The sequence below is a fragment of the Stylophora pistillata genome, chromosome 4 (assembly GCF_964205215.1).
Source record: "Stylophora pistillata chromosome 4, jaStyPist1.2, whole genome shotgun sequence".
Lineage (NCBI taxonomy): Eukaryota > Metazoa > Cnidaria > Anthozoa > Scleractinia > Pocilloporidae > Stylophora > Stylophora pistillata.
The window spans coordinates 29728452-29744614 of record NC_142522.1 but is presented as its reverse complement, the minus strand read 5'-3'; the positions used below and the strand labels follow the sequence as shown (position 1 = coordinate 29744614).

Here is a 16163-nt window from a genome sequence, read left to right as displayed (position 1 = left end):
AGACTTACAAATTTTGTTTAATTCCTACCATAAGCGCCGGCTGAGCTATTATATTAGCCTTAAATCACACACGTGCTATGTATCTCTTGTAAAATTTGTGACTGCCTCCTTCATTTGCCGTAATTCACGTGCTAGTATTGTTAAAGAAACTACTGCAGGAAATTAAAAAAAAACTATCTAAAGTAAAAATTGCATTAGGATGGCAAGAAAGGCAACGTTAACGAAGGTTAATGCTTACTCACCTCCTTTTGAGGGCAGCCAATTTGTGAGAAGGGGCATGGTCCCTGCACGGCTTCACAGTCCCCAAAATGGGGATCCTGGTGATCTCTCAACTTTAAGCAGAAATCAAACTTACACTGTAATTATCCATGCTAGTAGTACTACACAATACCAACTCTGGCATAATAGTCTTCATTATTGTATGCATTTAGGGTGTAAAATGCTGTAAGTCTCCGCGTTAAATATAATCTCTAAAGGGAAGCCAAAAAAAATAGCCAGTAAAATAATAACACGCGTTTTCTTACTTTTCCTCTTGGTATTCCATCTTTATTGCACTTTTCACATATAATTGGGTACGCAGGGCAATCGTTTTCCAGGTGCGTCTGTAAAAATTAATGAACAATACAATTAGGCAGAGTTTGTTGAAGGCAAGTAGTCCTAAGTAAACATTTGGGAGAGAGGCGAACGATGTAACATTTTTTCGATAAAGACCAAACGGTTCTGGTGTAACAGAGTTAATCAGCGTACTTACTTTCATTTAAAATTTCGTTACAAGGTGGGGCGTCAACTCTCGAACAAGGTGGCAACATGAGAATATTTTCTTTGCTTTCACCGGAGTACATGACCCGACTCATAGGTACTCCATCACCATCCCCCACCCCTTAGGATAGCCGAGCTGTACATAGTATTTTTCAAATAACCTACCTTCAACTTGAATACGACTATCGCCTTTTGACAAAATGTACACTTCTCCATTCGGTACTTGCACTCGTTTTCCAAATGTGAAGTAAGTTCTGATTTTTTAACCAGCACGCCACACTCAGGATGTACACAGGGTATCCTTAGGAACTCGCAGCTGTTAGTATGGCTCTGGAATTAAATTGTTTAATCAAAATCAAACAACGTTTTAATTGGTTTTATAGCGGCGAAAAAACGGGTGTGTCAAGCGTCAATAAAAATTTAGGAAATTTTCTTCCTCAGGGCCATGAACATTTCTGTGGGTTTGGCTCTGAGGAATAAACTTGATATACGATCAAGCTCGTCATTCGAATGTCGAACTGATCAGATTTTTTCGAATAGCGACATGAGTAAATTACAACACCGTGCAGGATTCTTTCTCTAAAGTTGATAGTCCTTTACTACTCCTTACTCACTTACCAGCAGATATACTCTCAGTATTTAAGAGCAGAGTTCGTTTTTGTGGCTCACACATATTCGTAAGCTTCGAATTCAATTCATCGATCAAATTTATACATTTTTTAAGTTTCGAAAGCATTTTTTTTGCCTTTTCTTATTTCCAGATTAGACTGTTAGCATGAACATGATAAGTTAGGTTTATTAAACAAATTGATAATCTAAATCGGCGGACGTAAATAGTTTCAAAGCTGACGTTTCGAGCATTGGCATGGCCCTTCGTCGTTCGCTCTGAAAGGGGCTAACGCTGGAAACGTCCGCTTTGAAAATCTTTACGGTGGCCAATTTATATTATCAACTCAGTTGACAAAACCAAAATTACCTTGTTACTCCCACCGATGCAGCACCACAGTTTCTTTAGAAACTTTTTATGTTAGCATCAACACCTACCTTGGGATTATTAACTCAGAGAGTTGGCGTGGTGCGTTTTCCTCAGTCATTAACCCAGTTTCGATATTTAAAAATTCAGTGTCGAACAATAGACCACGACTCGAGGCTCTGGAGAATAAACTGCAGACTTTGAAGGGTTTATTCCCCAGAGCTTTCTAGTAATAAATGCATCAATTTTTCTGAATAACAAAAAAAGATCCAGCCACCAGGTTGCACCAACAGAAAAAAAGGGGAAAGACAGGGACAACCGGGGCGTTGGCCGGGATATTTCGATTTCGCTAAAGATATTTACAGCCTTTGGAGGGAGTAGGAGCGTGTTTCCCCGGTTTCCGAAGTTTTGTCAATCCAAACAATGATCTCCTAGCTGTTCACCAATACACATAGAGGCTTTCACTTGCGTTTCTGGTCGCAAAGAAATGAAACGTTTGCCTTCTTATAATCAGCCTAAGCCGCCTGTTTTTAACTCCAATCTTTGAGTCACGCATTGAAGATTGACAGTACCCGTTACTTCAGGATATGAGATCGATGTTAACTGTTATTCGGACGTTTATCCGTTCGAAAAACTATCCACGAATAACTTAAGTGAAACTAACATATCCCTAGGCCTAGACCTCAAGTCTCCCTCTCTGTCCCCTTATTTTGTCTCGGTTGCACTAGTAGTCCTTAAATCGATTTGCAAGGAAACTTATAGTTCATTTTCTTTCTGTATCGACGTGTTTCACTCATAAATGCGCAAATAACCCGGTCTTCTTAAGGATAAGCTTAACGGCTCCTGATGATAAAAGTATTTAGGACCCGTCCACACGCATCTGAACATTTTCTAGAACCGAGACTTTTTTTAAAACGTTTAAAAACTTTTTCGGACAAAAATACTTTTCTACATCTTGCGTAATAGAATCGAATTAGAAACGACGACGACTCACAGCATCCGCTGAACAGATGGGACATTTTAAAGAGAGTATAATTGCTATTGCAGTGCGAAATTTTCTGGTATTTTCCTTCGTCCACACGAAAAATAAAATCATCTCAGAAAGTGTTTTCGAAGACAGCTCCTTTTAAAATAGTTCGAAAACGTTTGGACCGTATGGACAGAAGGCCAAAACGAATACAAAGATCAGAACTATCTGATAACGTGTGAACGGGGCCTTGGAGTTACGTTTATGCAAACAGCTAACGGTAACAATCGAACTTTTTCTGGCTATCATTGAGTCCTCTGCACAATAATGAAAACGATGAGAACTTTTATACTGGATGAAAAAACATTGGATCATATGGAAATTAATTTTTTTAAGGAATTCTTGCCGTAAGTGTTTGCAGTAAACGTTTTTTCTGTGCAGCTCTGTAAATAATCCCGGAGATGTCTCGATCATAAAGTCTCCAGGGTCAATTCCCAGGTGAATTCGAGTAACAGAGGAAGTAAAAGCGAGCGCAACTTAATAACTCGATATGGTCGAAAAGCAATGTAAGTGCATTGTAAAGCGATTTCAAGTGGAAATTTAATTTGTTTTGTTGCAATTTTGAAAATAATTGCCTGAACATTCCGCATTGAGTTACTAAAAGCGAAGTGAAAAAGTGCAGCATTATTTTCATTAGCGACTAATAATATTCCAACTGGAACAAATTCCTGTCCAGTGACTGTTTTAACGATGAAACTTAATAATCTAAGTCCCTCTGTTTTCTGGTCTTGGATCAAAACAAATAGTTTCCATTCCAGTAATAGATTACAGGACGCGTCAAAATGTAGTGAGAACGTCAGTGATGCAGGAACCGCAACCATTTCGTTCTTACCACATTTGATGTTATCTGTAATATTATAAACCGGGTAAGTGAGTGATTGTTCTCTTTTGTGCACGCACTGATCAGCTAGTAAGGAAGTGATTAGCCAAGTAATATTCTCCTCCATACCAGCTTAAAATCACTAAACAAGGAGGCCGTTACAAAAAATTAAAAGAAATGCAAAAACGGCAATGAAGTTTAATCTAAAGGGAAGGGTTTTTTAATTCTTTTCAACCTCATGCTCTACGACACAAAATATCAAAGTTTCCTTTAACTATTGAGTACTGTAAGAGTAAAGGGAGAAACAGCAAAAGGTTTGCAGCATCGCTCTAAGACGAGAAAAAAAGAACCAATTAAGATTAAATCATAACAACCAGGCGATTAGACCAAAAGGTCAAAAAGCTCTATTTTTCTGAAAGTAAGTGGAACAGGGACTGGGTTTTTCTAGTTGTTACAAAAAATCACAGAGTGCGGATGGGTATCGCGCAGAGAGGTGTTCAGTAGTTTGATTTCCATCATCTGGCAGCATATTACCAGGAAAGAGCAGTTTATTTATTGCTATGTCATTTGGCTTTGGCGAGTGGTTGGTATGGTCACAATTATTCACCTTTAGCATAATTGCTCCGGTGATTACAGAGATGTACGCACCTTGATTGATAAAAGATTGCGTCATATCCCGCTATAATTACCTCGCGCATACTGATAATAGCAAGTGCATTAGAATTCAAAATGGCTGCCTCGCCGGCGTTTTGTCAGGGTCACCGAGGAAATGATGAACACGATAAAGAAGAGCACAAAAGGTTCCAGAGAGCACAAAAAACGCTACCAAGTTTGGAGTAACGCTTTCTAAAAGAAAGACATGAAGTTTTTGCTGATTTAACTGGGTGAAACTGTTAAATTCTAGAAGAAACTGGGTCTTTATCTCTATGCGATTAATCAAAACAATTTAAACATAATGGTTTCAACATCAAAACGAATATTTACAGTAAAATTCGTAAGCACACAAGCAATTACATTAAAGCAATTATTCGCCTCAGGCTCATTGAATATTTTGGATAGCCTGAGGCAAATGATTGTTAAACAGGCCAGTAAAAGTACTGGATGTATCATCCACCACACCAATTCGGTGAATAATTGTTAACTACAAATTGATTGGGCAATTTGTAAACTGTTAAATAGTTCATCTGAATATGAATAGTCCCATAACGGAGTGAATATCCAAAAAACAAAAAATTTCAAAATGCTGTGCTACAGATCCCCCAAAATGATCCAAACCCCTTCAATAATCGACCCAGAAATGATAAATGTTGTTGATTCCCACATGATCACAAAGACGTCAGAGAAAGGTGATCAAATAGAGAACTGTGAAATGCTCAATAATAAAGAAAACTAAAGGAAATATTAGCACCTGTAGTAATTTGAGTTCATTTCTAAACTTCAATATATTTAAAGCAGACAGTGAAGATGAGGCGAATCCTGTGATCTCATTGGCTACCACAGCAGGCAAGATAGGACCATCTTGCCCACTCGGATAAGCCCGCATTGATCCTGCTCAAGGAAAAAGTCCGTTGGGCGGACTTACAATATTCGTAACTTTTAGACAGTGCCTGTGATGAAGTCCCAAAAAGCGGCAGAGGACAGTCAAAACAAAGATAACATTAAAACAATGCTCTTGGGTTTATTTTGCTTCAAAGACAGTTGGCTTTCTCTCCTGGCTCTCGAAATAAACAATTTATCCTTGATTCTTATCAAAGCGAAATATTTTTGCTGTATAATAATTCCCTTATTGACCAAGCTTGTTCGGCCAAGATGGTGGGATATTATCCTCGTTCTTTTTTTGCGTTTTTATGGACCTGGACTTCGTCTCGGTCCATAAAAGCGCGAGAAAAAACCTCGGCCAGTATCCAGTCATCTTGACTTCGCGCTTGGTCAATAATGATTATATATACACCCGTTTCAAAAACGATACAAATTTGAAAATATATATATGATATAGACGTTTTCTTTTCTCATCAGAAAGAGACACTTTCTAATGAGAAAAAAAAGGTACACACACTTACCAGATATTTTCGACATAGCAACGTTTTTGAAAAATTGTAGATTGGCAGATATCTATATATATATTAAATGATAAAAATAATAAGGGAATTTTTAAGTCATTCGCAGAAGTAGTGAATCGCTTCAAATATATGTATATGTATATATATATATATATATATATATATATATATATATATATAATTGTGGGGGGTTGTCGTAAATGCTGCTAGAAAGTGCTCAATACATCTGAGTGTAGAGCGAAATACAATTCACACTGACTAAAATGAAACACACATAATTCCCTGTAACTCTGAGTTTCGTGCTTTCGCACTCGTCAGACAGATTTAATGGAAAACATTCCTGTGCTGATTACAATAGGTTGTTGTTATATGCACAATCGGTGAGAAAAACCGAAAATTACAGTGAATGTGGATATATTGATGAACGATAATGAGCCAATGGGTGTGAGTGTATTAGCAAAAGTCAATTGTAGCAGGGGAGCGTTAACTGTTCTTTAGATAAAACTTGTTTTCGTGGCGGCACTTGGATATAAGTTCAGATCTTTTATTCAATAAATTTCTGCTGTCAGACTTGATAATCATGAGTTTTTCGGTGAGGCAAAGGTCGCATCTTTTCGTTGTATTGTTGTTGGGCCTAGCTCTCGCAATAATGGACCATTTTATGCTGGAGTTTACAGAGTTGTCTTTCAGTTGCCAGATGTATTTAGATAGTTCAGTGCTGTTGGTGTACTTTCTGTGTCGGAATGTGACCTTATGTTGTTTAAATCTTTGTTTAAAAGTTTCTTCAGTCAATCCAATGTAGTTCTTTGGAGTCCCTTTGTTATCTGTAGTGGTGAGTTATGCATTGTATATAATGCTGGAGGACAGACAGTTGTTGAACGGGCATTTTTCTTTAGACTGCAGTTATAAAGGCTTTCATTGTTGTTGTGGCTGTTGTTGTTGTGGCTGTTGTTGTCATGGCTGTTGTTGTCGTGGCTGTTGTTGTTGTGGTTGTTGTTGTTGTAGTTGTTGTTGTTAGACAGTACTTTCTTGTTATGTTTGTTAATGATCGATCCCATGTTCTCCATACAACTGTAGCTGACCTTTACGTTGTTCTTGTTGAATAAGCTATGGTATTTGTGATGTTTTGGAAAATGCTTTAATACCAGACTGAGAAATCTCCTACCAATGTTTCTATGTGCGTTGTTGCTGAAGGGGAGGTTGTACCAGATAATGTTTCTTTGTCGGGTTCTTCTGGGTCGGGTGGTCTGTCTGTCTGTGCTTGTTGTAGGTTAGGGCTTCCGTATATCCGCTGGATTTGAGGGCAGTGTCGCATAGCAGCGTCTTAGCTTTTTTGAATTCGTCTTCGTTTTAGGAGTTGTCCGATATTCTACGATTGATGGAGCAAGCCGGGTAGTTGCTTGATTATGTTGGGAGGGTGGTTTGACTTTGTGCTGATGTATAGCGGCTGGTTGTTAGGCTTTCTGTAAGGGCAGTACGTTCCATTGTTGAGATTAAATGTGACATTGAGGTAGTTGATTTTTAAGTTGGTCTGTATGGTGATGCTGAGTCCGTTGTTCTTGAAATGTCTAGTGATGTCTTGTGGTCCGGAGATGTTTTTGAATACGGCAAGAGACACCCGACCCAGACAAACCCGACAAAGAAACATTATCTGGTACAACCCTCCCTTCAGCAACAACGTACAAACAAACATTGGAAGAACATTTCTCGGTCTGGTATCAAAGCATTTTCCAAAACACCACAAATACCATAGCTCATTCAACAAGAACAACGTAAAGGTCAGCTACAGTTGTATGGAGAACATGGGATCAATCATTAACAAACATAACAAGAAAGTACTGTCTAACAACCACAACAACAACAACAACAACAGCCACAACAACAACAGCCACAACAACAACAGCCACAACAACAACAGCCACAACAACAACAGCCACAACAACAACAGCCACAACAACAACAACCACAACAACAACAGCCACAACAAAAAACAGCCACAACAACAACAGCTACAACAACAACAACCACAACAACAACAGCTACAACAACAACAACCACAACAACAACAGCCACAACAACAACAACAGCCACAACAACAACAGCCACAACAACAACCACAACAACAACAGCCACAACAACAACAACAACCACAACAACAACAGCCACAACAACAACAACAACCACAACAACAATGAAAGCCTTTGTAACTGCAGTCTAAAGAACATTGCCCGTTTAACAACAATTTTCTGTCTTCCAGCATTATGTACAACGCACAAGTCACCACTACAGATAACAAAGGGACTCCAAAGAACTACATTGGATTGACTGAAGGAACTTTTAAACAAAGATTTAAACAACGCAAGGTCACATTCAGACACAGAAAATACACTCACAGTACTGAACTATCTAAATACATCTGGCAACTGAAAGACAACTCTGTAAACTTCAACATAAAATGGTCCATTATTGCGAGAGCTAGGCCCTACAACAATACAACGAAAAGATGCGACCTTTGCCTCACCGAAAAACTCATGATTATCAAGGTCTAACAGCAGCAATTTACTGAATAAAAGATCTGAACTTATATGCAAGTGCCGCTACGAAAACAAGTTTTATCTAAAGAACAGTTAACGCTCCCCTGCTACAATAGACTTTTGCTAATACACTCACATCCATTGGCTCATTATCGTTCATTAATATATACACATTCACTGTAATTTTCGGTTTTACTCACCGATTGTGCATATAACAACAACCTATTGTAATCAGCCCCGATCCTTTCGAATACAGACCAGTGGACATAACAATTAGCCCACAGGAATGTTTTCCATTAAATCTGTCTGACGAGTGCGAAAGCACGAAACTCAGAGTTACAGGGAATCGTAGGTGTTTCATTTTGGTCAGTTTGAATTGTATATATATATATTTAACAATTATTTATCGAAGGCGAGGTGAATATCGTCGAATAATCCTCGAGACGAAGTCGAGGGGATTATTCGACAATATTCACCGAACCTGAGGCGAATAATTTTTTAGTATAATTTCAGAGCTGAATTACAGAGAGATTTCTAAAATCATAACATTTTAGTAACATTTATTAACATTTTATTTTAACATTTTATGTAAACCGCGTGGAGCGGTTTCTATAGCGTCAAATAAGGAACCGCTCGACCAATCAGATTGCTGGAAACTCTTTGCTCAGCTCTGAAATTATACTAAATATATATATATAAGTCGTTACTAGAACTTTCAGGCCAACAAAGGTGCACCGCGCCAGGAGGATCAATAAAGATTCGCAGTCCAAGCCTCACAGTAAACACGAACGTAGAGAGGTAAAAAAAATGCGAGGATGGACAACTTCTGACGTAAAAAAGATAAAAAATTTCATAAAAACGTTTCGGTCAGAGACCGCCTTCAGGTAAATAACTGAAGAAGGTCTTTGACCGAAACGTTTTTAAAACTTTTTTTATCTTTTTTACGTCAGAAGTTGTCTATCCCCGCATTTTTTTTATTTTTTTTTTATTTTCATTTTTTTTTTAACTCTCTCTCTCTCTCTCCATATATTTAACAATTATTCGCCTCAGGTTCGGTAAATATCATCGAATAATCCCCGAGACGAAGTCGAGGGGATTATTCGACAATATTCACCGAACCTGAGGCGAATAATTGTTTTAGTATAATTTCAGAGCTGAACAACAGAAATTTCTTAAATCATAACACTTTAGTAACATTTATTAACATTTTATTTTAACATTTTATATAAACCGCGTGGAGCGGTTTATATAGCGTCATATAAGGAATAGCCCGACCAATCAGATTGCTGGAAACTCTTTGCTCAGCTCTGAAATTACACTAAATAGTTTGAGCACTAGTTTGAGCACTCTGGCATGGCTTAGACGATACCACAAATGTGGGATCGTTTGGGGTAACCATATCGGTTCTTCCCCATCCTAGCATCAGCACTGCTCTGATGAGGCCCAGAAGGCCGAAACAGTACTGAAACAGACGTGCGATTTTGAGCTCCTCGCTCTGCCAAAGTTTTACTTTATTTACTGCTGATTCAAGGTTAGTCTGGCCTTTGGGCCTGTTTTTTCATTTTCTTTGCGTGTGATTTAAGGATTCTGGCATGAATACCAAGGGAATATTAAAAGATTTAGTCGCCGATGGAACCACTGAAGACTCGTCAATCGTAAATGGAGAATCATATGCGTCGAGAGCTGCAGGTACCTCTGGAAATATTGGAAATAATGTACCAAACGAGCGAGTTTTTGCTTTTATTGAAGACAACATGCCGCAGCGGCCGAGAACCGCTTTCTTTTCACCGTCTAAATCAGCGACTGCTCGTTCCGTTTTTGACGCTTTTTCGGCACTGAACATTGAATTTACCGACATACAATGCCTCCAACGAAAGCTTAATGGGGAAGTCGTCGTGACTTTCAAGTCTGAGACCGCTAAACAAAGGTTTTTAAGCTTCAATTACCTAAAACTTGGTTCAGAAAACTACGCCCTACAAGATGTTGACAAACCGTTAACATTTCTCACCATCTATGACTCGCCCTTTGAACTATCAGATTTGGCGATAATTTAACGCCTAACACCGTACTGTGAGGTGTTACACTACCGGAGAGGTAAGCATTCTTATGCTCCCACTATTTACAATAGTTTTCGATACTACCGTGTTCGGGTTTTTAAACCTATCCCGAGTTTCCTGAGATTTGGAAAGTTTCAGATCTTTCTGCGACATAATGGTCAAGTTCGCACTTGCCGCAAATGTAATTGTTCTGGACACTTTGCTAATGGCTGCGCCAACAAGATTTCCTTTAATTGCGAAGGCATTGGCCACGAGGCGTCAGTGTCAACGCCCCGTTCTATGCTGTTTATGTAAAGAGGAAGGCCACTTGGGGATCAATTGTGATTACTCTTGGGTCTTTCCACTCACTCACTGCGCCGAAACCGATGAAACGGATGAAGTAAATATTGACGTGTCAGACGACAATGGTTCTATTGACGAAAATGCTCCACTTTCCACTGTTCTTCTTCCACCCAAACGATCTTCTGAAAATCGTCCTCCGCCAAATCCGTCCGTCAACGAAGAACTTCCTGAAAATTTGCCTCCCGTCTTCCCCCCGCCTGACGACTTCAATGAAACTGATCAATCTTCTCAACCGGAACAACCTTCTTAACCTGAACAGCATGAACAACCTTCTCAACCTGAAGAACCTGATTTCTCCGAGCAATCTTCTCAACCGTCATCTGAATCTACTCCTACGGACTTACCACTTATTACTTCACAAGGCCTTATTGCTTCAATTAAATCTGTCATTAAACCACCTTCCCGCCGAACACCTGCTAAGCTATCTGATGAATCATCTCTTGCCTTTTCTCGAAATCTACCACGCCAGCACTTGTTTCTGGAAAGCCTCGTACAAGTTCTTCAATCCCTGTGCCTACTGCATCACATACTCCCCCACTGGTCATTTCTGATAAACCCGAAGAAGATATGAAAACTACCCATGATTTGAAAAGAAAATCTTCTGAACGCTCGACCCCTACCTCAAAAAAGGGGAGAAATAGGTCAAGAAAATCCAAGTAAGCCTTTGTAATTTTTAAGTGAGTCTTTTTTCCAAGGATTTCAAAGTGAGTCTTTCTTCCTAAACATCTTTCAAATTGTTAACTATCAATGCGAGGGGCATGGGGAATCCCCTCACCCACAATTATTTATTTGATTCAATTGAAAAGATGTCTTGTGATTTTTGCTTTGTACAAGAGACGTTTATTAGTTCTGAGTCTCTGATCAAGGCTGTGTCCCATCGATGGCTGGGACGTAGTTTCTGATCCCCTGCCATCGGCCGACAAGGCGGAGTGGCAGGCGGAGTGGCAGGGGATTTCCCCTAGAATTTCAGATGAAGTCATATCTTGGAAGAAAGACTCGCACGGTCGTATCGTCAGTATCCTGATCAGGACCAACGATGTCGATCTGAACTCAATAAATATTTACGCTCCACCAATCCATCTGAACGAAAAGTTTTTTTCGACTCCTTACATGACTTTTTTATTCCGTCCTCGGCGACTATCATTGGCAGCGATTTTAACTGTTATGACAACGCTCCAGACAAATTTGGGGGCAACGTCTCTATTCTTAAAGATTACGAGTCATTGAAAAGTATTTTCACTCTTATCTACTTATGGCGTAAATTGCACCCTAATCAAAGGCAATTTACGAGGTTCAATTCCACCTCAACAATTGCGAGCAGACTCGATAAATTTCTCGTCTCTAAGGATTTGCCCTCCCCTGAGACGAAGTGTGATATCTTTCCTTGTTCATTTTCTGATCATGACTTTGCCTCCCTTGTTTTTGACTTTCCTAGTAGCATAAAACGCGGTTCTGGTATATGGAATTTTAACAACTCCCTTTTGAAAGACAAAGATTTCCGTATTGCTATAGAAAATTTAATCGATGATCACATACGTTTCTTACATGCTTTCGTTTGCATCCAGGATTGGTGGGAGTTTCTAAAACGATCCGTTAAAGAAGAAGCGATCTCCTTTTCCCGTAAGAAACGGAGACGGTTACATAAAGATGACGTTTTCTAAACCAATAAATTAATTCGACTTCGGCAACGTCTAGTTAATGGTGGCACAACCGTCTCCGATTCTATATCCAATACGGAAAGTCGCCTGCTCTCCGTACCAAAAAAGCAGAAGCAATTATGATTCGTAGTCGTGCCAGATGGTTAGAAGAGGGCGAACGCCCCAGCCAATATTTTTTTAATTAACAGCGAAGTAAAACGCAAAGATCGCACATCTCTTCAGATTACGATTCAGACGGCAAAGAGGTCTTCTCTCAAGAGGAAATTGCGAAAGCGCACGTAGATTTTTACTCTCGACTCTTTTCCGAAGAGCCGGTAGATGTCGCAATGCAAACCGATCTTTTACCTTCCTTATCTCGTCAACTCACGTCCGATCAGGCAGCCTCTTGCGAAGGTGACTTGACGCTCGAGGAAATTACTGTCGCTCTGAATCAAAGAAACACAAACAAAGCTCCTGGCTCTGATGGCCTTTCGGTCGAGTTTTACTCAAAGTTCTGGAACCGTTTGGGTCCATATCTGTGCCAGGTATTCAATGCATGCTCTCAAGCTGGAGAGATGTGCGAGTCCATGCAAACTAGTAATACTCGAGTCATTTACAAGAAAGGGGATCGAAAGATCTTAAAAATTGGAGACCAATTTCCTCACTAATGTCGATTATAAGATATGTTGCAAATCTCTTTCTCTCCGTCTCTCTAAAGTTTTACAGTTTATCGTTGATCCTGATCAAACCTGTTCTGTGCCCGGTCGGAAAATTACGTCAAACCTACACCTATTGCGGGATATTTTAGACTACATTGAGCGCACTAACGAAACTGGCATTCTACTCAGCCTCGATCAAGAGAAAGCCTTCGATCGAGTCAATCGCACCTTTTCATTGAATCTTTCAAACCGTTTTGGTTTTGGTTCATCATTCTGCCACTGGGTTGGCACACTATATAATGGTGCTAACATGTAAGTCATCGTTAATGAATGGTTAACTGAAGCGATACCTTTGTCTCGCGGAGTGAGACAGGGGGATTCCCTGTCCCCTTTGCTGTATATTTTATGTGTTGAAACTCTCGCCTGTAAAATCCGAAACAATCCCGCCATAGAAGGCTTTCTCTTACCCGGCGCACGCGGAATAAGATATAAAGCGGGGTATATGCTGACGATACGACCTGTATTGTTAAATCTACTCGTTCGTTGGCATCTCTCTTTGATACCATTAATATTTATGAACGCGGTTCTGGAGCGCGCCTAAATGTCGCCAAAACGGAGGCCATGTGGTTGGGCGCGTGGCGTACATGGAGCGATCAACCATATGGCCTCAGGTGGTTGACCAAAATGAAAATCCTGGGGGTCGTTTTCGGCAATGATACTGAAGTGGATAATTGGCAACCAAAACTTGAGAAGTTGGAAAAACATCTTAAGCTCTGCAAATCTCGTTCTCTCTCGCTCGTTGGCAAATCTCTTCTGGTCAATGTCTTAGAAATCAGTAAACTATTCTATCTGTCCGGTTATGCGCGTCCCTCGATGGGTTATTTGTAAAGTAAATTCGCTAATTTGGCCTTTTGTTTGGGGCTCCCGCATTGAGACAGTAAGTCGAATGACCTAGCACCAGCCTTTTAACAAAGGTGGCCTCGGAATTTTCAATTTCCAAATCAAAGGCGACTCCTTAAAGCTAGCCTCGCTAGTGTGTAATCTCTCTAACCCCGAACCAAATCTTTTTACCTAACCAAATACTTACTAGGATTTAGGCTTGCTTTTTTTCGGCCGGAGTGGCATTCTCTTCGCGACAATTCCACTCCGAGTTCGGATGACTCTACACCATATTACGAGAAATGTTTTTCGGCGCTTACCACTCTTCGCGGGATTGTGTCCCGCAAAGAGTGGCAAGACTTTGATTTTACCTCTAAGAAATGCTAGCGCGCCTTGTTAAGAGAGAATTCTGCTTCCCCGATTCTTCACCGTTTCTGGTCCCCCTTTCTTCCTATCGATTTCAAACTTGACAATCTCTGGAAATTGGTTCGAGATGACTTTTCTGAAAACTACAAGAATGATGTGTTGTGGTCAATTGTCCTTCGGACCATTAAAGTCCGCGATAACCTAGAACATTGGGGCTATATTGATTCTGATAAATGTACCTACTGCTCTCGAAAAGAAACAATTGAACAGTGTTTTCTTAATTGTTCCTGTGCTAAAAAAGTGTAGTCGTATTTTTCTCCTGCGATCTCCTCTCTCCTTGGTAATTTCTTCTCCTCTTGTACTTCTGTTTTCTTCTTTCAGAGGACTCCAGCCAGCCCAAAAACTGCGCGACTGGCCCGTTTCCTTATCAAAACGATCCTGTATGGCATTTGGAAGTTTCGTAACAATGCTACTTTTCGCAATGGAGAGGAAAATCATGAGGGTATAATCCGTTATATCCTCAGTGATATCAAGAAGAGAATTCTCTGTGACCACTTCCGTCTCCTTTTATCTGACTTTAAAAATTTGTGGGAAGCTCCAGCACTGTGTCAAGAAGACAATACTACTATTAAAATTCTCGTTTAAATAATTCATAGTTGATTTAGTAACTTTTTTGCGAAATTTTGATTGTTAGTTAGGATTTAATCCTAATTTGCTCGACGTAGGCAACATAATCAGAAAGCATTTGTTTATTCTACAATCTAACCCTAAATTGAAAGAACTTTTTCCTCGAAGTTCTATCATACCATCTTTTTGTCGATCGAAGAATCTCAAAGAATTGTTAGCACCATCTCGTTTTAAAACTGCCAGCGACAGACAAACCATTCCTCATAACAATAGCTGCTTTAAACGCGATAGGAAAAGATGCGACCTCTGTAAGAATTTCTTTGTTGGATCTAAATCATTTCTCAGCTTTCAGACGGGCAAAAATTACATCATTCACTCCAGACTTTCCTGTGATTCTAAAAATGTGATTTACTTGGCTTCTTGCAAGAAATGTCGCCTGCAATACGTGGGATCTACTACTAGCGACTTTAAAGTTAGATTTCGAAATCACAAATCTGCTATGCTCACAAACAAAACAACTTGTGAAGTAGCGATACACTTTAACAAAACCCCACACACCCTGGACGATTTTTCGTTCCAATGCATTGATCAGGTACAGGCCCCTAGTGGCTCTGAAGAGATCGATAGGCTTTTAATCACAAAAGAGGCTTATTGGAGTGCTCAGTTGTTCTCTTTGACACCCCATGGTTTGAATAAAAGAAAGGAATTTCATTCGAAAAATAGAATTTGCTACAATTAATTTTCCATCTTATATTAGGTGCTACTAATTGATCGTTCAAAGGCCTTTTTCTTGGATTTTGTCGGCCCTTTAGGTGTGGATTGGGCTCAGAGGCCCTGCCAAGGGATCTTATTATGATTAGTATCATTTAAAGGCCCCTCCAGGGATTTTGTTGCTAATTTGCCCTTTCGGGCTCCAAAGGCCTTGTTTTGGGATTTTGTTACGGTTTACAGTTGTAGTTAAAAGTGGGCCTCCCCCTCTTTTTACTTGACGCATGGCTTCTTTGCAATTGGTTACGCCACTCATTTTAACATATTTAGTATTCTTATCTCTTAGTTTTTAGCGTTTGTTTCTTGTATTTTGCCCATTGCTTTCTTTGTAATTAGGTTTTTAGTTATCTTCTTATTAGCACCAGTTCATTAGTCGTTATCTGTAATTACGTAATCATTAGCACTTCGATCTTATTTAATGCTCTCTTTTTTATTTCAAAAGTTGTAAATAACTGAAGAAGGTCTCGGACCGAAACTTTTTTTATTAAAATTTTTTATATTTTTCACGTCGGAAGTTGTCCATCCTCGCAATTTTTAAACTTTCTACGTTCGTGTTTGCTGTGAGGTTTGGACTGCGAATCTTTATTGATCCTTCTGGCACGGTGCACCTTTGTTGGCCAAAGAGTTACACTAACGACTTACGATATATACATAT

General features: G+C 39.5%; 1 protein-coding gene across 12 annotated transcripts in view; it reads right to left on the bottom strand.

Annotated features, from left to right (window-relative positions):
• The window catches only part of LOC111321141 (TNF receptor-associated factor 2), a 61842-nt gene that overhangs the window by 6272 nt on the left and 39407 nt on the right, over positions 1 to 16163 (bottom strand). For all 12 annotated transcript variants that reach the window (XM_088756243.1, XM_088756238.1, XM_088756239.1 and 9 more), the window contains 3 exons: positions 925 to 1089; positions 525 to 602; positions 243 to 332 (listed from right to left, as the gene is read on the bottom strand). In XM_088756243.1, coding sequence (XP_088612369.1) covers positions 243 to 332; positions 525 to 602; positions 925 to 1089 — 333 coding nt within the window. The remainder of the gene's footprint in view (positions 1 to 242; positions 333 to 524; positions 603 to 924; positions 1090 to 16163) is intronic.